The sequence below is a fragment of the Hydra vulgaris genome, chromosome 13 (genome assembly GCF_038396675.1).
Source record: "Hydra vulgaris chromosome 13, alternate assembly HydraT2T_AEP".
Taxonomy (NCBI): Eukaryota; Metazoa; Cnidaria; class Hydrozoa; order Anthoathecata; family Hydridae; genus Hydra; species Hydra vulgaris.
In genome coordinates, this window is record NC_088932.1 from 12,957,771 (window position 1) to 12,980,000 (window position 22,230).

General features: G+C 27.8%; 1 protein-coding gene across 2 annotated transcripts; it reads right to left on the minus strand.

Annotated features, from left to right (window-relative positions):
• Nucleotides 1-7,577: 7,577 nt before the first annotated feature.
• On the minus strand, nt 7,578-16,423 carry LOC101237499 (uncharacterized). Of its 2 annotated transcripts, none has more exons than XM_065816919.1 (3): nt 14,821-16,423; nt 8,879-9,089; nt 7,578-8,738 (listed from the first exon to the last, which is right to left on the minus strand). In XM_065816919.1, the coding sequence occupies exons 1-3, from the start codon at nt 15,845-15,847 to the stop codon at nt 7,691-7,693; spliced, it is 2,286 nt and encodes a 761-aa protein (XP_065672991.1). In that variant the 5' UTR covers nt 15,848-16,423; the 3' UTR covers nt 7,578-7,690. The 2 variants fall into 2 exon arrangements, with proteins under 2 accessions (XP_065672991.1, XP_065672992.1); XM_065816920.1 differs by having other exon boundaries at nt 8,879-9,017; nt 14,821-16,364.
• Nucleotides 16,424-22,230: the final 5,807 nt, after the last annotated feature.

Genomic DNA, 22,230 nt, shown 5'->3' on the forward strand with positions numbered 1-22,230 from the left:
ATACCAAAGTTCACTTGTAAAATGATTTCAGCTTTTGTTCTTGATGTTGTTTCAGCAAGTTGGTTATTGTTCTTAATGATGTTCCAACAAGTCGGTTGTTGTTCTTGATGTTGTTCCAGCAAGTCGGTTATTGTTCATAATGTTGTTCCAACAAGTCGGTTGCTGTTCTTGATGTTGTTTCAGCAAGTTGGTTGTTGTTCATGGTGTTGTTGCAGAAAGTCGGTTGTTGTTCTTGATATTGTTCCAGCAATTTTCTGATCTTTACATCTCTGTCTGTTTCTTTCTGCACTACACCTACATAATAAGAAATGGCGTTTTTACTAGGGTTTCCAATTCTTCTTCAAACTCTTGTTAGTAACAGTTAGCAGAAACATCATTTGCTGTTTTGTTGACGTGTACATCAAGGTCACTGCTTGATTTGCGTAATATGTTTTTCTTCACTTTCTTTGATTTTGGAAAGACAATTTTTTAAGCCTTTTTTTTTTTAGTACTTCATCTCTTATTCTTAAAATTTCTGGTGTTGATTTGGCTATCATACACTTTCTCTTTTTATGTCCACATTTTACAATCTCACGAGAAGGTGCATGCAAAATATATATTGAACTTTTTTAGCTGTAACACAACAAACTTATTAGTTATAGAATTTAAAGAAAAACCTTAACTACGAATATTTAGTTTAAATTAACTTTGAATAACCTTGTACAATTTTAGGAGAAATACAGTGATGTTTTCTTTTACTACTTCATGTTGCACACCCAAACCTGAGATAACTGAAAGAGTAGCACTTGCAATCGATATCTCACATGAGTCTTTATTGTATGCTTCTTGAGGCGCATCTGTATTTGTAACAGTAAGTAAAAAAAAATGTTATCACCATATACATGCCTATCATAAGGCCAAATTCATGTCGCGTGAAATCCTGACATAATATTGGTTTGCGTGGAAAATTTTTCTCATGCTTGACAAATGAGCTTATAAAAAAATGAGATAGATAAATATAGATATAGATATGTATCAGAGTGTGCGGACCAACGTTTTGTAAACAGACGTCTTTAAAAACTTCTATCCAAAATGTATACCCTCAAATTTATTGACTTTAAAGAGATTTGCAAGTTTTTTGATAGAATATTGAATGTATATATATATATATATATATATATATATATATATATATATATATATATATATATATATATATATATATATATATATATATATATATATATATATATGTATGTATATATATATATACATATATGCATATACAGTATTGGACAAAACATTTGCAACCAACATCGAACAATGCTAAAAAGTGTTCCTAGTTTTACATGTTTTTAAAACGAAACGAACTATACTACCATAGCAAATAGTTCAGGAGTCTGGAGTCATAGCATGCCATGACATGAGCAATCAGCTGACAGGTGACAGCACACAGGCAGAATTTTGTTGACAAGTGCCATTTTGCAGCGGACAAAACAAGTGCAACTTTTTTGGTTTGTTTCATTTTCTAAGGTCTGGTCCGTGTCAACGTCACGGAAGTCTTTTAATAATTAAAGGAAGTTAAGTTTAATAATCTAGAAGTTTCCAGAAGTTTCCAGAAACATGCAGAAGCTTCCAGAAGTTTTCAGAAGAAGCATCTGGAAGCATTCAGTAGCATCCAGAAATATCCAGAAACTGTCAGAAGCATCCAGACGCATCCAGACGCATCCAGAAGCTTCCAGAAGCATCGAAAAGAAGCATCTAGAATCTTCCAGAACAGGTTCACACAGGTTCATTTTACTATATAAGAGACATGTAAATCGACATGTAATTCAGTCAGTATATGGAAGTCAATCAGTCAGCATTATTAAGACAGTTTATCGAAGTGAGTTATATCAAAGTGTTATATCGAAGAACATCAATACAAGAAGTGAAATACAACAAGTGTTTCATTACATCAATACAGTCCACATCCAACCAAGACGTTGTGTTCCACAGAGCATTATTGTATCATCACAAGGTAAATGTAACACGGTAAGCCTTGTGAAGCGTGATTATTTATTTTTATTATTTTTTTGACTTCAAGTGCAAAAATGGCTCCCGACAGTCTTGGATTGGAACTTAGAAAGAAAATTCTTGGCGATTACGTAAGTGGAATGTCACAAAAAACTATTTGTGATAAATATCGCGTGAAAAAAAGGACCGTATCAAGACTATGTTCCAAATATCGTTCTACAAGGAAGTTGGCAGCAGATAACAAAGGTGGAAGACCGCGTTCCACCACTTCTAGAGAGGATTCTATGATCGTCAGATCCTTCAAGAAGGATCCCTGGATATCATCAGTCGAGATACAAAAGCAATTAGAGCTGCCTATATCGGACCGAACAATCAAACGACGTGCTGTTGAAGCCGGATTGTTTTCTCGACGCCCTGCAAAGAAACCGCTGATTTTACTAAAAAACCAGAAGAAAAGACTCCTGTTTGCTACATCTCATATTGACTGGAATGTGAAGAAATGGCGAACTGTCCTGTTCAGTGATGAATCGAAGTTCAACATCACTGGGAGCGATGGCATTTGCCGTGTACGTCGACCGGCCGGAAAACGCCTCGATTTACGTTACTGCCATAAGACCGTGAAGCATGATGGAGGCAATGTAATGGTCTGGGGGTATTTTTATGCTAACGGTCTAGGTCTAATACATCGAAACGATGGAATAATGGACCATTTCATGTATAAAAATATCCTGAGAGATGTTATGTTACCTCATGCTGAATGGAATATGCCAATAAAATAGGTTTTTCAGCAAGACAACGATCCGAAACACACTGAAAAATGTAGTCAAGCAGTGGTTTCAAGACAGTCACCTATCGGTGATGGATTGGCCGCCTCAATCTCCGGATCTCAACCCTATCGAGAACCTGTGGGAGATCGTCAACCGCAGAATTAATCGTGAAGGTGTTCGTAATAAGGATCAACTGAACAAGTCCAAAAGGCCTGGGCAGCGATTCCACAAAGTTTCATTGATCATCTGATCGAATCTATGCCTCGAAGATGCAAGGCTGTGATTGACAACAAAGGATTCGCCACGAAATATTGATAGCGAAGTACAGCTTGGTCAACATTTTGTCAAGTTGCACTTATTTTGTCCAGAAGGAAATCAACTTTTTTTAATACTTTTGATTAATTTATTAATTTTCGTGTACAAACAATGAACTTTGTGATGATAAAAACTTGAAGAACTTTGTCTCTATACAGTTACATAGTTATTTCTTTAAATTGAAAAAATGCAGCACTTTTGTATAAAGAAACTAAATTAGCATTATTTGGTTGCACTCGTTTTGTCCGATACTGTATATAATATAAAATAAATATATATATGAAGACCTCAGTGGAAAAACCGGCGTTGTCACATTTAAAAAGTATTGAAAAAGTATTTGTTGATCATTAATAAATGTCTTTATTTAAAGCAAAGAAAAAAAAATGTTTTGTTTTTGAATAAATTTTAAATAAAATAATTATAATATAAATTTTTTTAAATTGCTTAGTTTCATTTGCTTTAAATAAAGACTTTTATTAATGATCAATAAATACTTTCTCAATACTTTTTAAATGTGACAACGCCGGTTTTTCAACTGAGGTCTTCATATATATAAGTGGAGCATAATATTTTTATTTTGTTTTTATAGATAAAACATAGATTGTAAAATTACGACAAAAGTTTGCTTTTTTTTGAGTCAAGTAAAAAGTACAAACTTAAATTTTATCTCCAGGGCCGACGACAAAGGATTCAAAGCGGAGGGTACAATTGTCAATTTCTAAAAAGAGTCTTTTATTTCTGTTATTTGTTATTGGCATTTCCCGTTAAATGTGTCAAAAAGTTTACAAAAAAAGGTCATTGACATTCTATGGTTCAAAAACCTTTTAGTGGTTTAGTTGTGTCGATTTCAATTGTAAACTTAAGCTTCAGGTTTCAATGCTCAACAATTTTATATTTAACTCATAATAGAAAAATAATAAATTTTGACTGACTTATTGATTGATTATCAGAAATTAAAATTTTTTTTTCTGAGAAAACACTTTTTTACACTCCTATGTAAGTTTGTAAAATTATAATAATGTATTAGGTACTCTTTTATTCAAAAGGAAATCATTTCTGAATTTAAAATCAGAGAAAGTACCGAGTGCGGTACTTTTTTTATATTTTGATGTTTTTATCAATTCTGTGTAAAATTGATAAAAATTGGTTAGCCGAAAATACATCATTACGCTGATGAGAACTATAGGCAGACCTAGGTGAAATATACGAAGTTAGAAATGAACACAATAAAATGTTTGCAATAATCAACTATGTAATCAATAATATTAAATCTAAACTTATATAGACTGTTAAGCTGAAACGTTTTTGAAATATATATTTAACTAGACTTTTTAAAAAATGAAGATTTATGTAATTAAAAAATTTATAGCTTTAATAAAAAAATCTTGTATTCTAGGTTAAGAATTTCAGCTGTAAAGTGGGGATAGCTAATTTTAGTACGCTTTGCCATTTTACCATTGGTTTTTCATTTTTAAATTTACCTATTTACCTTTTTCCCAACCATAAAACAATTTGTTTCTTTTTAAATCTCTTTATCTGCTTTTCCAATAACTTTTTTTATTTCTATATCATAGTTACTTTCTCATTCATCTAATGACTCATTGCAAGTAAGGAAGCTTTTCAAAATTTGATGCATTGAAAGCTGATGTAGATGGATGACAACTTTTACCGGTTCGCGAGAATAAGCACTAAAGCATTGTATGTTTTAAGCATGTTTCAAGTAAAAGTTTTACCATACTTTATGTATACAAGCGTTAGGCCTAGGATGTTTTGTAATCTTCATGGAAGAAAATAATATAAATTAGTTCCAGTACCAACCGGAATTTTATTAACAAATTTGGCAAATCCAATTCCGGTCAGAATTTGAAAAACATTTTCCGGTACACCCCGATTTTTTACATAAAAATACACGTAAATTAATTTATAAATTTACATTTATTACTTTTTCTACGTGTATTTTTTGCACTTTTTATGCCAGTATAAAACTAAATATTTTGTAATTTTCTAGTAGGGGAAGGTTGCATAAGATAAGCAGGTTCCTAAAATGGTATAATCTCATTTACGGATAGACTTCTGATTTGTTCGCGATCTTTTTTGGTTAAGAATATTCATACAAGTACAACAGTGTTATCATTTTAATTTCTTAGTTGCATAAATAATATCCTTTCATTGTTTTATTGTTAAAAAAATTTACCATCCCCGTTATAATCTTTTATTATAAAATATTTTGTAATTAAGTCAGAACGAAACAAGATCATCAACAATTTTTTAAATCCTGAATATTTTATACTTATCTACTGCAAATTCCACGGGTTACATGAGATAATACATAAGCCAGGGGTAGCGGAAGGAAATAAAAACTTGAGAGGGGGGGGGGGGGAAGGAGCTAAAAGTATTTTGCAAATTTTATAAAACTAATATTAATTTTCAGTTATTCTTAAAAGAAAACCACATGCACCCATTTTCAATAAAGAATAATATCAACTATAAACATATTTCATTAAAATTTAAAATTAAAAGAATATGTTACAACCTAAAAATAATTTAACGTTTTCCAAAGTAAGAAACTCTGGTGTCTTTACTTTTTCCATTTATAAAACCGTTTGCTATAGCTTTTAGATCTATTTCCGCGGTGTTCTACTTTTTTGAATCATTCATGATGATTCATTGAATCATCTTCTACTTTTTCAATTTTTTAAATTAAAAAAGTAGAAGATGATTCAATTGCTTCTGAGTCAAGATTGACCGACTATATGACTTCATCATTCTTAGATGAGAGAAAGATCTCTCGGCTGTGCAGGTTGCCAATGGTATCGCCAAGTAAATTTTTAGAAGTTTTGATATTTCAGAAAACATTATCGAGACTCCTTTTCAGTCGTTTAACATTTAGTTGTGATTGATGTTACCTGTTTAATGTTCATTTTATATGTAATGTTATAAGTTTCCTTAATAGATTTAAATAGAAAAAGTTCAGATTTTAATTTTTCATAAACTATATCATTTTTATAGAAAACCTTTATATTATCTATAGCTTTTATGTCCTTATCACCATTTGCAGTGGATAATAATAACCATTCTAAAGCAATTATTGATTCCATTAAATTTTCTTGGAACCACTGATTTAATTGACTTTCTATAACATCAAGTACCTCGTAATACTGAGATCGGTAATATTCCATCGTGTCCCATTTGTGAATGTTCAAAGTATTATCGTTAAAGCGAGGAGTTATAGGTCGGCTAAGCAAAGAAACATGAGGTGAATTGCAACCAAATTTCCTAACTCCTTTATTAACACAAGGTTGAAAAAATGATTTAAAACGTGTTTCTGATCTCAGATGATATATGAATTTTTAATAACATTATTGATGAAGCAATTGTTTGAGCACCTACTAAAGCCGATTGCATATGTTTAGAGACTTGCTTTACAGTTGCAAACACATAGTAAGCCAGGCTAAGCCCAAAATATAATTGAAAGGATAATAATTTAACAAGTAAACCTTCTACTTTAGCTCTGTAAGGACCATTTGATTCAGAAATTTCTTGAAGCTGTAAAGCAATTACTTGAAAATTTGTCAGAATTGAACCATATGATTTGGTCCTCGCGGTAAAACGAGTTGGACAAAGAGCACTTAAAATGATTTGCTTGACATCTTCAAGTATATCGCAATGTAAATTTTTAAAACTTACCAGTCTCTTTGGAGCCAAACAAATGAAATTATACAAAAGCTGGCAAAATTCCTGTCCCTTGTTTATACAACTGACTTGTTTGCAAGTATCTTGAAGAACAAGGTTGAGCCGATGTGCGTAACAATGTATAAAAATCGCTTCATTGGCATCATCTTGAAATAGTTTAGCAACACCACTTAGATGCCCTGACATTGAAGCGGCACCATCCTAACTTTGCCCCAAATATAAGTATTATAAAATTTTGGCAGCAAAAAAACAATACACTGTTAACATGCTCAACTTATGCAACCCCCTAACAGTTTTTTTTTTTTTTTTAATCATTTATAAATACATACTCAAAGTAAATATAAAAATTACAAAAAACCTGCCTTTGCAGTCATAATAAGGACTTAATTGCTGATATTGGAATTGAAGTTTCAGAACTCAAGTCTGACTTAATTGTAGATTTGGAAATGAAGTTTCAGAACTCAAGTCTAACTGATGTGTTTATTTTAGCAAAAAATTTACAAGCTTTGATTAGAAAACCTTAATTATATAAAAATGTATGTGCGGTTGGTATTTTATTTAAAAAATAGTTTTAACAAATGAGCATTTGTTAAAACTACTTTTTAAATAAAATACCAACAGCGCCAAATAAATTAAAATCACTTTTGACGCTTGAAAATATCTTCAAAAAATGCTCATTTGCTAACCCAGCGGGCACACGACGTTGGAATAACGTTGATTGACGTTGATCGACGTTGATCAACGTTATTTCAACGTTATTCCAACGTGGTGTGCCCGCTGGGTAATCTATTAGAAACTAAGTGTTAGTTTAGTGACAAAATTAGTTTACTAATTTAATTTGAAAAAGTTTTGTACAAGAAACAAACAAAAAAAATCATTAGAAACTAAGTCCTAGTTTTACTAAACTGTTATCATTTAAATTAATTTACTATAAGGGGTAGCTTACTATATCCAAATTTTACAAGTTTTTGCAACCACCAACGGTGGAGTTTAGCGTGCAGTTTTGAAAGATAACCACGAACCGCAAGTTCAAAGTTCAACTGATCAATGACGTGAAAAAAACTTTCCGTTTCATCACTTTTCCAATAATGTAAATATGAACTTAGGTACCCAATATCTTCTTCGGAAAATATGGTTTTATTAGTTTGAAAACAAATTCTGCATTTTGATACGGAATTCAGCTCACTTGTATAAGATGCCAGAGTTTTTATCCAGTTGTCAAATACTTGGAAATCTTCAGGCGCAAGCATGTACCAAAATTGCGCTGACTCATATACTGACATTTTCCATGTACTTTTAAGTTGGAGAAAATCAAACTCATCTGATATAAAACAGTAGTTAGAAATACACTCTGTCTTTGTAAAAGTAATAATTTTACTTGGGCGTAAAGTTATTGCATACATTATCATCGCAACTGTGTCCCATTGTATTGAATTTGGAAAATATTTATCGTCAAACAAATTTAATTCATCTGAAAGCGCTGCATAATTTATCAATTTGCATCCATTAATTGTCTCAGTTCTGTTTGTTAATAATACAATAATAAATTCATTTTTATATTTAAAACAATCTGGAACAACTTCATTTAAATCCTCAAGCATAATTGTAATGACAGGAAGCCCATCAAAGTTTTTTTTACCAGTTGATGTAAGATTTGGTCTACTTACAGATTTCCTCCACATTTCTAATCCATCATTTAATGTGTTAGGTGCATATTTTTCATGATAATAATCCGAGTCTCCATAAAAATACTTTATTATTGCTTGCCAGTGATCGACTACAATTTTATGGTTTTTAATGCGATGTTTAAGAGCTTTTTGTTTTAAATCGGTTAAGTTTACTGTAGTAATTTTATGGAAAAGTTCTTCATAATTATTGTATTGTTCTACACCTCCGTAGTAATAATAGTCGGAATAACTGAGCCAACGTTGTAGAGCGGTTTCATTAAAGTCGTCATTAGGGTTGTATCTTTAAAATATAAAATTCGCACTTTTATTTTAATAAATAACTTTTTTGTATTAACTGAAATAAATATGAATGAGTTACATATAACTTGTGAAAAACAAATTCACTAGTCAAAAATTCACTAATGACTAAACTATAAATACCCGTAATTTAAAGATCTGTTATTCTGTGTCATAGCATCATAAGACATATGTTGTAATCTTTGTTTTCGTTCTTCCACAAGGTGATGTTGTTTTTCATAGTTGGCGTATAATTTAGGTGAAGGTACAAATAATGGTACGCCTATATTAGCAATTTCACAATTAAAATACGACATCACAGAATATCCTAACATAATTCCAACCTCTAGTTGTTCTATAAAGCAAATAATAATAATAATAATAATAACAGCAACGACGTCATCATCATCATTATCAACAACATTATCAACATTATTAACAACAACAACAACAACAACAACAACAACAACAACAATGATCAATATTTTAATGGATACACAGGTCTAAATTGTTAAACAAAAACAGGTTGCTTTTATATAAATAATGTAACAATGAATATCATTTATTTTTTTTTATCAATAATAAAAAAAATTATTAGTAGGAACCAAATTCTCCAGAACTTATCTAAAGCAAGTTCAAATCAACCCTTTAAGTCGAGTGTAGTGAATTAAATTGTTTAGATGCGCAATTTTGTTAGTGAAACTCTTTTGCACAATTCCAAATACTTTTATATATTTGTCTTGATGTGACCGAACTGTGGAACAATATTCTAGTTTAGCTTCTATGTAGTTAGTGAAGACTTTTACTATGAAACTACATTCAAAAACCGTTAGAAAAAGTAACTAATTGCCTATCTCCTTTAATTTAACAGAGTAATTCGTTACGAAAAACAATTTGAATAACCAAGCATGTTGTCAGTTGTATTTTATTTTTTAAGTTTTTTAGTTTTTAAGTTGTAAAAAATGGCTTTATGGAATATGTATATCTTATCAGTAAATGTAAATATACCAACTAATCATCGCATTAATTTAAATCGCATTTAAAGTTACTGGCGTACTTATTTCTACTTAGATAGTAAATAAGTTTAACTATGATGTAATAATTCTATCCGATAAGCAAAACCACTGAGAACCCCTTAAAATGCCTACTACTTTACACTTTTTACTCAAAATGCCTACTACAAATTCTGTTGCGGAATTTCTACTGAAATTCCGTTACAGAATTTTTTTCTTGGAAGCATAAAGATAGCGGACAAATATTGCACCGGATGTTAGAATGTGCCGATATAGATGATTAAGTGTTCTATAAAATGCTTTAATTGGTAATTTTTTTGATAAAACCAGTAATGATTTATAAACACAATTAAAATGTTTTACCTTAGTTCCCAAAAATTGGCTGTTTTGACTTTTCATTTTCAAACAACTTCAAAAAACGTAAGAAAATATCTTTAGCCGAATTCATTAAAAGCATTAATGAAGAAAGGTTGGTTTTATTTTCAACAGCAAAGAAAACTAATGCCACTCTAAAAACTTTTTTTATATTGTCAAAGAATGGTTATTCAAAAATATGAATGGTGCCGAGTACCATTACTTAACAATAACATAAACAGCTTAAATTTATTTTTTAAATTTCGTTAAATTACTTTAAGTTAAGTGTTAGAGATTATTTACACTGTATTTAAATGCGGTAGTGTTGTAGTGGTAGAGCGCTCGCTTCATAAGCGAGAGGTTCCGAGTTCGATCCCCACCACGTCCCTGGGTGTACCGCGCTCAACTTGTTTTTCCGCGCAGCGGCCTTGTTCGTCAAGGTTCGCGTTTCGGAGTTATAGAGTTGAGAGAGGGTTATAACCACATTTAAGTAGCCTCCTCATCTGTAGTGGCCTTCTGGGCCTTAGGGAGGTGAAATAACAAAAAAAAAAAAAAAAAAAAAAAAAAATTTATATTTTATATTTATAGATTTATATCTTTAAATTAATATTATATTATTTAATATCTTGGGTAATCCTACAGATAAGCAGCCCAAAAAAATTTAAATATATTTTTTTTTGGACAAAAAACGGAGAAAGGTGAAAAATACATATCAATAAAATAATAATAATAAATGATAACATTAATAATTTATGATGACTATTTGTATATTTATAAAAATAATAGTTATTGTTAATCATTAAAAAATATCTACGATAATAATTATAAAATTTATGTTTAATACTTTATGATGTTTACTCTACGAACGAGAGTGCAAAAATTGATTTATTTTAGGCCTCTGTAAAATTAGCACATATGGTATAATAATATAGATATATTAACACTCATACATGTTAACTTCTTTTTTCTATATTAGTTTAAAAAAAATGTAGGTAACAGTCATATTACCATGCCTCTACCTTGAGACAACAAATCATGTTGAGCAATGAGAAGATGACAAGAAAATGCAACAAGATGATTTTTGTAAAGAAGATCATTAAAAAAAATCAGTTAGAAGCAGATCGATGAGCTATAAGAAGTTACGTTAAAATGATAAGCAATAAGAAGATATGTTGAAAACACTGATTTTATTTTAAAATATATTTTCTTGTGATTATTGAGATAATTTGAGTATAAACTGTTAGCAACTCAGGATTTTAAACATGGACGTAGAACGCGCTAAGGCTTATCAAGATTTCAAAAACTTTTTAATATACTTAAACATAAACAAAAAAAATAATTTAGAAACAGTAAAAATATTTCCGCAAATGTTTTCAAAAGACCAAGACCACTCTCTTTTCTGTTCCAATTAAAAAATTTTGGAAATTTTAAAACATGACATATAAATTATAGAAGGCCTGCTGGCAATGACTACAAGCTCTTAGAGTTATGTTAGAAAGCTTGACAGACATATTTCCTGGTAAAGGTGCGAAGATATATATTAGAAGAGCAAAAGTTAAGAAAATATTTTCTGACTAAAAAGTATATTACAGTATTAATTACTTAGATGATTATAGTTATATAAAGTAAATGCACTAAATAAATATTATATTATTATTTGTAATAAATTTAAAAAAAGATTTTTTTCACTCTCATAATATTTTTGTATGTTAACAAGTTGGTCCTATATGTTTTTTAGCATTGCAAATCAACAAAAAAAAATTATCCAAATTAACATTGCAAATCAAGTTCTAAAGAATATTATCCAATGGCAATGTATTCAGTTTCAACTTGCAATTCTGAAAATTTACTTGTTACAATCTCTACACCAATTTTTGACATTTAAACACCGATAATTTGTAAAACACAATGTTACTCAAGTAGTATTACCAGAGTTTACAATCTATATAGACAATGATATAAACATTGCGACTAAAAATGGTTCAATACCAGAAGAACTGGTACATAGAATTGTACCAGTTCTTTTGGTATTGAACCAGAAGAACTGGTACAATTCTATGTACCAGTTCTTCTGGTACATAGAATTGTATTCTATGTACCAGAAGAACTGGTACATAGAATATGTACCAGTAAAATTACACAACATGAATGCAACTACTTTTGATGAATGCAAAAGAAGGTTGAAAATGCAGGAGCTTATTAAAAAGTCAAATTCAATAGTCATAAAATATCCATCATTGGCAGACGCAGAAACATCTAAAGTATGTTTTCTTTTCTCTCTATAATACAAATTAAAAATAATCGATAGAAGTAATATTTAAGTAGTTAAAAAATTATTTTTGTCAAATTTCCTATAAATAAGGCAATTTTTTGCCTTAGGCACCTCCTTAAGAGTCATTTTTTGTAAGAATCAGGCAGTCAGTGGATATGACCCCCTCCAAATTCTTGAATTTTTTATATATTGATCAGAATATAGAGTAAACCTGTCAAGGAAAAAAAAGTTTTCAAAATGGTTTCGTTCGCTCGGAATCTAGGTTTAAAATTTTGAGAATTTTTGGAAAGTTTTTAGTTTTTGCCACCTTTGAATTTTTTTCGCAAGGTAAAATTTTGCGCACAACTTTAGTAGTTAATATCAGTCAACTGATATTAACTACAAAAGTTTTTTTTTGATGTCAATGAATTACCTAAAAATACACAAAAAAAAAGAATGTGGGTTGTTAAATACAGGCGTTAATAAGTTAATAAGGCGGTAATACGTTTTTTTTTTAATTTTTAACAATATTGAAAAAATTTATTTTTACAAAAATAATTAAAAAAAATAATTTTATGTTTTTTTTTCACAGAAAGAAAGTTGGCTACGGTTTTGGCTGTTACATGTACTTATATTTGGTACCAGCTAAAAGTAATATTAAATTTTTGGCTTAAATTTGTTGCTAAAATTATTACTGAAAAATGTCTATTAATTTTGCACTTAATAGTGCATTAATAATCATTTTTATAATTCGCTAGCCTACCCCGTGCTGGGCTAAGTTGGCACAATTTTTTTTTTTTTATAGTGCCCAAAAAGGCCCCAAGAATTTTTTTTTGTGAATGAATGCAAATTTTATAAGTTACCCAAATTCATACTCTTTGAGACTGAAAGTACCGCTAGGGCTACAGAGCTCATAGAGTAAAAACCGAGCCAACTAGCCCCGATCTTCCCTATTAATCTTTTTGAATTTTAATTAAGTGAACGAACTGTGCCTTAATATATTTAAATAATGCGCAAAAAATATAAACAAAAAATAATACGGTAGGCGATTTTATCGAGAGATGTTAACGTCTGCTAATCATGTCTTACCGTTATGTTACTCGTTACGTAAGTTTAACTACGTATTAACTTCACGTCATAGAAGTATTTGTAAAAAGCAATATTTTTTTCAAATAGTGCTATGAGTCTCTGCTTTGAATTTTTTACTATTTGCATGGTTTCCTCACAAAAATAGTATTATAAAAACTTTTTTACTATAATGTAAACAGTGCAACAGTATTTGTGTAAAATATATTTATTTATTGATTGAGTTTTCATTGCATGATAAAAGTTATAACAACACATATGCTCTAAAAGTTTATAATTATAATATGACGTATTAATAATATTAGATTATAATATGATATTATAGTTTAAAAGATATTTTATAGTCATATAATGCAAATGCTTTTAGGATTTACTTGATTATTTTAATATTCCATGTTTGTTTGTTTTATTTTTCAAAGGATAATTTTAACTTTTTGTTCAAAGCAATTTTAGCATATATATTAGCATATATATATATATAATATATATATATATATATATATATATATATATATATATATATATATATATATATATATATATATATATATATATATATATATATATATATATATATATATATATTTGAAGTTGACGTTTTGTAATTTCTTTAAATATTTAGTATAAATTCGCTTACATAAAAAAAAAATACCGAATTTGAAATTAATTCTGTAACGAAAGTTACCAGGGCACAAGTAACTATCGTTTCAGAATGAATTTAAAATTAAGTTTTTTCTTATTTATATAAAAAGTACATTAAACCGAATATATACTAAATATTTAAAGAAATTACACAACGGCAACTTCAACATATATACCTATATATATATGTTTTATAATTTGTATTATTATCATACACACACACACACACACACACACACACACACACACACACACACACACACACAGATATAGATATATATATATATATATATATATATATATATATATATATATATATATATATATATATATATATATATATATATATATAAAATCTGATTTATATCTATTATCACAAAATAACTAATCATTATAAAACACGTGCTTTGGAATGTATCATTTTTGGAATTAGTCATTTTGTTATATAAGATATAAATCAGATTTTGTAAGTATACAAATAAAAAAAATATGAAAACTATTTTAAAATATTTTTTATTTTTTATTGACTTTTAAAAAAGCATTTTTTGGTATAACATGATGTAATGATTTAAATAACTTTGAAAAATCTCACTTTTTTACCTTTTTAATTTTTATCTGTTATACAAATGGTTTTTTCCATTTGTATGAGACTAAACAATTAATTAAAAAAAAAAAAAATTTGTTTTACATCATTAAAAAATGTAAGTATGTAAATAAACAAAAATCAAATCTAAACATACCTAGATGACAGTAATTATACCCATTTGGGAAACATTGCTCAAAATTTTTTATTTCAAAAGTTCGTTCTATTTTAGCTGCCTCGCGCATAATTTCATCAGCAACTATTTTTCCGCCATTCGACAAACGTTTAGGAAATATCATAACCAAAGTTTTGTTGTTAGCTTTTTTACATTCATTAAAGCAGTTTTTTTTGTCATCTATTTCTTTTTTTATATGATTTTGAACGTATTCACAAGAAGCAGGCAACGGTATTATTTTATGAGTTCCGAGGTAATGTTGTTGATACATTACATCATAAATAATGCTACCAGCCATAATAACGTCAGGGTTATACCTCACAGCATCATAAAGTTCTTTTTGTAACTGAGCCATTTCATTGAATGATGTTGCTATGTGTCCGTCAAACCGGTAACTGCTATTTATAACGATTTTTTTATTAAATGGTGCAAATATCAAACAATGCCATGCATCAAACCCACACACAATAATGTCAGCTTCAATTAAATCAGAATCATTTTTGTATGCGTTCCAAAAAAGTTCTTGCGTTAGTTTTAAATGTTCCTTTGAATAACCATGAACTAGTTTGTTCTTAAGTTCATTAAACTGTTTATCTCTGGTTTGCCAACTGATATACTTGTAACCTGCTTTTGGTAATACTTCTTTATTATCTGCTGCAGGTCCTACATGGCATCCAATTCCTAAAACAACAACATTTTTGATGAATTCATTTTTTTCTTTTACTTTGAGCGGTTTAAATAAACAAAGTGCATTTTGTGGCGAAGAAACAATGTTTGTGTTAGCATCATAATATTTTTTCCAGCATCTTTCCTTTGAATTCGAATCGCTTTTAATCAAGTTTGAAGTTTCCAGTTTATAAAACTGACTTTCTGTTCCTTGTTTAAACATATCAGTAGGATGAGTATTTAAAAATATTTTATATAAATAAATCTTTTTATATGATGTAAGAATGAGTATAACAGCTAGTGTCAGCGCAAAAATATACTTTACTCTTCTCATCACCCTCATCGTAGTTCAACAAAAAGGTCTACTAATTTTTATTTTTTTAATTTTTTTTTACGCTATTAAAAATCACATTCGAACGGTTTTTAACCAGCAACTTAAGTAAACCAGTAAGTTAAGAAACCAGTAAGTTAAGTAAACCAGTAAGTTAAGTAAACCAGTGTAATTTAATAAACCAGTTAGCTTAAGTAAACCAGTAACATAAAATATCATATCAGCTTTTATATACAAAATATTGTAAATGTAACTGCTTTCCAAATTAAATTCAAATTACCATTTTAGTAACATTTGTATTTATTAATTAAAATAATAATAAGTCATAAAAGAGATGAAAAAGATAAAAACCACTACAGGTTCTTCAACTATAAAACATGTTATGAACAAAGTTATATACAGTAAGTTAATATATTTAAGATGTGCACAAAATATTTAAGATATTCTATATATTGAAAAGTATACCATTCAATTTAAATTCATTTAAATTTTAATTGCTCCCTGAAAGGTGCAATAATGTTAGTCACTGATAATCGACTTAAAATAGTTTGTCCATTCATTAAAAGAACTTCTTGCCCAAATCAAACTAAATGTATACATATATATATATATATATATATATATATATATATATATATATATATATATATATATATATATATATTTATGTATGCATATACATATATCTATACATATATATATATATATATATATATATATATATATATGTATATATATATATATATATATATATATCTATATATATATATATATATATATATATATATATATATATATATATATATATATATATATATATATATATATATATATATATATATATATATATATTATATATATATATATATATATATATATATATATACAACCCGTAGATGTTGTCCGAAAGTTTTTTTCATATTTTGTTGACAAAAAGTAAAAATTAAAATGCAAGACCGAAATTATTATTTTTTATTAATTGATAGACTGCCTGCCCCAACCAAACCCTCAGTCGATGTAGCAACACTTCTTTGCGGGTCAGGCTAAAAGATAGTAGATGTAGCAGCACTCCCTTGCGGGTCAGGCTATTTGTCAGTCGATGTAGCAGCACTCCCTTGCGAGTCAGGCTATTTGTCAGTCGATGTAGCAGCACTCCCTTGCGAGTCAGGCTATAAGATAGTCGATGTAGCAACACTCCGCGCATGATTTACAGTAAAAAAAAATAAAAATAAAAACATTTTATTAAAAAATTAAAAATAAAAATAAAATCATTGTTTATATTGTTAAAAACATTCAAAATGTTATTAAAACATTCTGGTCAATTAAATTTGCGTTTTTGTGTTTTTCTTTTAAAAACAATTTATTTGTAATTAAATTGATGGTTTCGTCCAACACGCAAATGTTGGATGAAAGTCAAAAGTAATTAAAAGTGACGTATGTGTGGGCGTAAGAATCACTATTTTCCTTCCGCACTTCCCAAAGACAACAAACTATAGATCTATATATATATATATATATATATATATATATATATATATATATATATATATATATATATATATATATATATATATATATATATATATATATATATATATATACATATATATGTATATATATAAATATATTAACGAAGAAAAAAATAACTTTTTTTATGGTACTTTAAGTTTCATGCCGAAACGGCAGTCATCAGCCATTGAATACAAAATCAAAAACAAAAAAAACCCGCTAAAAATTTCAAAATACTGTGTAGTAGTATCTTTTCGTCGCTAAGACATACTTGATGACAACCAAAGAAAAAACAGAATATAAGCGTATCACTAGTGTCAAAAAAAGTGAATATATATATATATATATATATATATATATATATATATATATATATATATATATATATATATATATTTATTTATTTATTTATTTATTTATTTATTTTATAAACATCAATTAATACGAATTTCTCTCGATACTAAATTTAGTATCGAGAGAAACTCGTTTTAATTGATGTTTATAAAATAATAATTTACATACTCTCATACATGATGTCTACATTCAAGAATATATATGTATATATATATATATATATATATATATATATATATATATATATATATATATATATATATATATATATATATATATATATATATATATACAGCGGTGGCCAAATATTAAAGACCACTCATTTTTTTTTCAAAATTTATTTTTAACCTTAGTATAATTTTATTTTGGAAAAAGGTATCAAAAAAAGAAAAACATTTTTAGAGAGAATTTTTATTGTACTTTATATTTATTATAAAAGAACATATAATTTTTTCACAAAATAATGTTAAAAAATTAAAAAACTGACTAGTAAAAAATATAAATGGGAAAAAAAATTGGACAAAATTTTAAGACCAGTTTTAAAAATATTTCAAAAAGCAATAAAAAAAGAATTTAGAAACGTGTTGTTCCTCCATTTGTTTTCAAGCACTCTTGTACTCGTTCTGGCATTGAATTCATTAAAGTTTTGATTACTTCATCAGGCACATTTTTCAAATGATGAGAAGATTTCAAATCTTCCAAATTGTAAAGTTGTTCTTTAACAAGCTTGTGATCAAGCCACGACCATAAATTCTCTATTGAATTCAAGTCTGGACTATCGGCAGGCCATGGAAGCACTTGAATTTTATTAGAATTGAACCAATCGCTAACAACATGCGTTTTATGACACGTCGCATTATCTTGCTGGAAAATAAATCCATCTTGCAACTGCCATAAATCAATGCTAGGAATAAGCGAGTTTTCCAAAATTTCGATGTACCTTTCTTTGTTGAGTCTACTATCGAATAAATGAAAAACGCCAACTCCACAGGCACTCATACAGACCCAAATGCCTAATGAACCACTGCCTTGTTTTGTTTGTTTCAAAATGCATGAATCATCAAGCCGTTCGCTTGGAAGTTTACGCAACATTACGCAACCTTTTCTGTTGTCTACCTCAACGTTCATTTCATCACTAAAGACCACACGGCTCCACTGATCTGTTGACCAATTTTTATATAGTTTGCACCACTCTTTCCTGGCAAATTTTTGTTTTCTATTTAAGCGTGGTTTTTTTGCAGCAGCACGCCATAAATAATCTAAATTGTAGAGGACCCTTCGCACAGTTCTAGGGCTTGCTTTCAGACCATTTGACAGTGTCCATTACGTAAACAAGTCTGTAGATGATGCTTGTCTGTTTTCTTTCATTAATCTCACTAACGAACGAACATCACAGTCATTTGAAATTTTATTGCGTCCAGTCCTATGACGATCATTAATTGACCGGGTCTCTTTGTATCATTGAATTATGTTAATAATGCAAGAGTGAGACTTTCCGAGCTTTTCTGCTATTTGCCTGATGCTATAGCCTTCTTCTTTTAATACAAGAGCCGCGTATCTTTCTTTTTCTTCGATCTTTGCACGCATTTTTGCAATACTTTTATATCCTAATTGCAATTTAAAAAATAAATGTTTATTTGATATCGAAACTCAGGTTTCGACATCTTATTTTATACTCAACGTATAAAGCAATTAAGACAGTTAAAAAAAATAATGGATTATTATTTTTAATAAGTGCAAAATAAAGATTTGAAAGTGGTCGGTAAATTTTGTCCAATTTATTTAAAGAAGATTTATAAGTACTCATCAGTTTTTTAATAAGTTAAACGTTATTTAATTAGAATTAGATTTAAAAAGTTATACCACTTTAATCCGTATGTTTTAATTAACAAGATATTAAAAAAAAAATTTAATATGTCAATTAGAATCTTCTTAATTTTAATTTAAAGATTAAGAAACCAACTAAAAAGTGAGTGATCTTAATTTTTAACCACCGCTGCATATATATATATATATATATATATATATATATATATATAAATATATATATATATGTCAAAACTACCATAATAGAAAACATCATGGTACTTGGGAAAATTATATTTATGTTTTGATAACATAAAAAGCTTTATTTAAATTAAATTCAAATCTATAGTAAATTTTTTAAAATTTCACTTATCAAAAAGAGCATATTAATCAAATTTATAAATTGTATTCAACAACTCATGTATTAATGTAAGTTTTACATTCTTTAGTTATGCTTTAAACATCAAAAAACTAACCTGAACTAGTTTTAGGAGGAAGTAAATTCCTTTTTAGATATTCCAAAATAGACAATATTATCTAACTTCATCTTCAAGATATTTTATGACAATACTTTAATAATCTTTTACTCTTGGGTTCAAAATATAACCTAATTCATGTATTATCTATAAGCAATTTCATTTTCCACGTTGAAGGAAATGGACATGAAATCCATTACCTTCAACGTCCATTTCCTTCAAAATTTTTGATGTTATTTCAAAATATAAGCAAAATTGTAGCTAAGTTAGCTGAGTGAGGAGCTTTTTTGTTCTAAAAATAAAAAAACAGAAAGTAAAAATATAAATACAACCTTATATAATTATTTTATGTTTATAAAGCGGTGGTTTAACAAGTTAAGAGAGTCATTTACTATAAGTAAATATTATTTAAAATATTATTTAAATTGATGTCAGTTTATTTTAAATTGCTTTAAACTAAATTACTATCTTCTCATTCTAAATTCATGAATTCATTAAAGAGTAAAGTTAATTCTTATAGAAACAACCCAGCAAACATGTCAGCGTTGAATCAACGTTGAAAACCGGTCGCAGCGTAGAAATATCGTTGCTGTCACTAAAACAACGCGCTTTCAACGTTGAATCAATGTTTGTTTTTGTATAGTAAATTGCGGTAAATTTAAACGTTGAATAAGCGTTGAAATCGTAACGTAATTTAGCTTCTCAAACAAGACGTTTATTCAACGTGGAATCAACTTACGCAAAAAGCCATTTTAATGACGATTCAAAATCTATGCTTCTTCAACGTTAAAAATAAACCGCTTTTTAAACGTCACATTTTCAACGTTGAAAAAGCGTATAAATATCAACTTATATTATCTTCTCAAAAAACCGCGTTTATTCAACGTTGAATAAAATTACGCAAATAATCACTGTAAAAACGTCGCAAAGTTGAATGTTTATCAACGTTAGACATCAGCTGCTTTTTCAACGTATTTAAGCTATTTATGAAACAACGCTTATTCAACGTTACATATACCAACGTTGAAAATGTGGTAGTTAAAAAAAGTTAAAAAAGTGTTATTTTGCCAACGTTAATTAAACGTTGTTTTGACAACGTTGAGGAAGTGACACATTGAAAATTATTGTCTCATTAACTAGCCATTACAAAAATAATTTGCCGTAAAGAAAAGGCAACGAAAACTTAATAGAATGCATGCAGATGGTATAAAAAAAATATTTTGATAAAGTTATGTTTTATAACTTCTTTTTATTGCGGCTAATTTAAAACTTTTAGATTTTGCATCAAATAGTATATAATATACATAAATCTCAGAGTATATTCGGTTTATTCAGGTTATTTTTGTTGATGATTTATTTATTTGAAAATGACCATTTTAATAAATTGCAAAGTTGTATTAAATATGTTACTTCTAAGTTAGAAATGGCACTTAATTTTTATAAGATTCAGATGTTTAAAGTAATATCAAAATTAATAAAATATAATAAGTCAGACTAAATTTAGTCTGTTAACAGACTCAATTTTTTATTTATTTAAAAAACTTTAAACACCTTACCCTAATTATCAAGCAAATACTTCAGTATAAAATCTTCGACCAATAATGAAAGTATGCATTATTAAGTTTTTTTTATATAAAAACACGTTTCGATAAAAAAAACTTTATTTCCATTTTTTCGAAAAACTTCTAATTTTAATAGGAAAAGTATTAATTACAAATTATAGAATTGGTGTTGTATATTTAATTCTAACATTTATTCTTTATCATATATTTTTATTTATTTTAATAATATGTATTTATGCATGTATATATGGGTAAATTTATGAATATATATAAAAGAAATATATACATTTTATCTACGTAAATAAAATGTTTTTATTTCTAGCCCTAATTTTAGAGTTGGTGTTGAATATTTAATTCTAACATTTGTTTTTTATCACATACCTTTGATATATATTTTTATTTATTTTAATATTATGTATTAATGCATGTAATTATTAATATATATATATAAGAAATATATACATTTTATATATATTAATATATATGTATGTATATATATATATATTTTATATATATACATTTATATATATATATGTATATATATATATATATATATATATATATATATATATATATATATATATATATATGTATATATATGTGTGTATATGTATATACACATATATATACATATATATATATATATGTATATATATATATATATATATATATATATATATATATATAT

Bases quoted from the DNA above. Each gene is read 5' to 3' on its own strand.
- LOC101237499 (XM_065816919.1), bottom strand. From the start codon at position 15,847: ATGAGGGTGATGAGAAGAGTAAAGTATATTTTTGCGCTGACACTAGCT. The intron at 9,090-14,820 runs GTATGTTTAGAT...TTTGCTTTATAG, and splicing joins GTATAATTACTGTCATCTAG to AACAACTAGAGGTTGGAATT. The intron at 8,739-8,878 runs GTATTTATAGTT...TATATTTTAAAG, and splicing joins AACAGATCTTTAAATTACGG to ATACAACCCTAATGACGACT.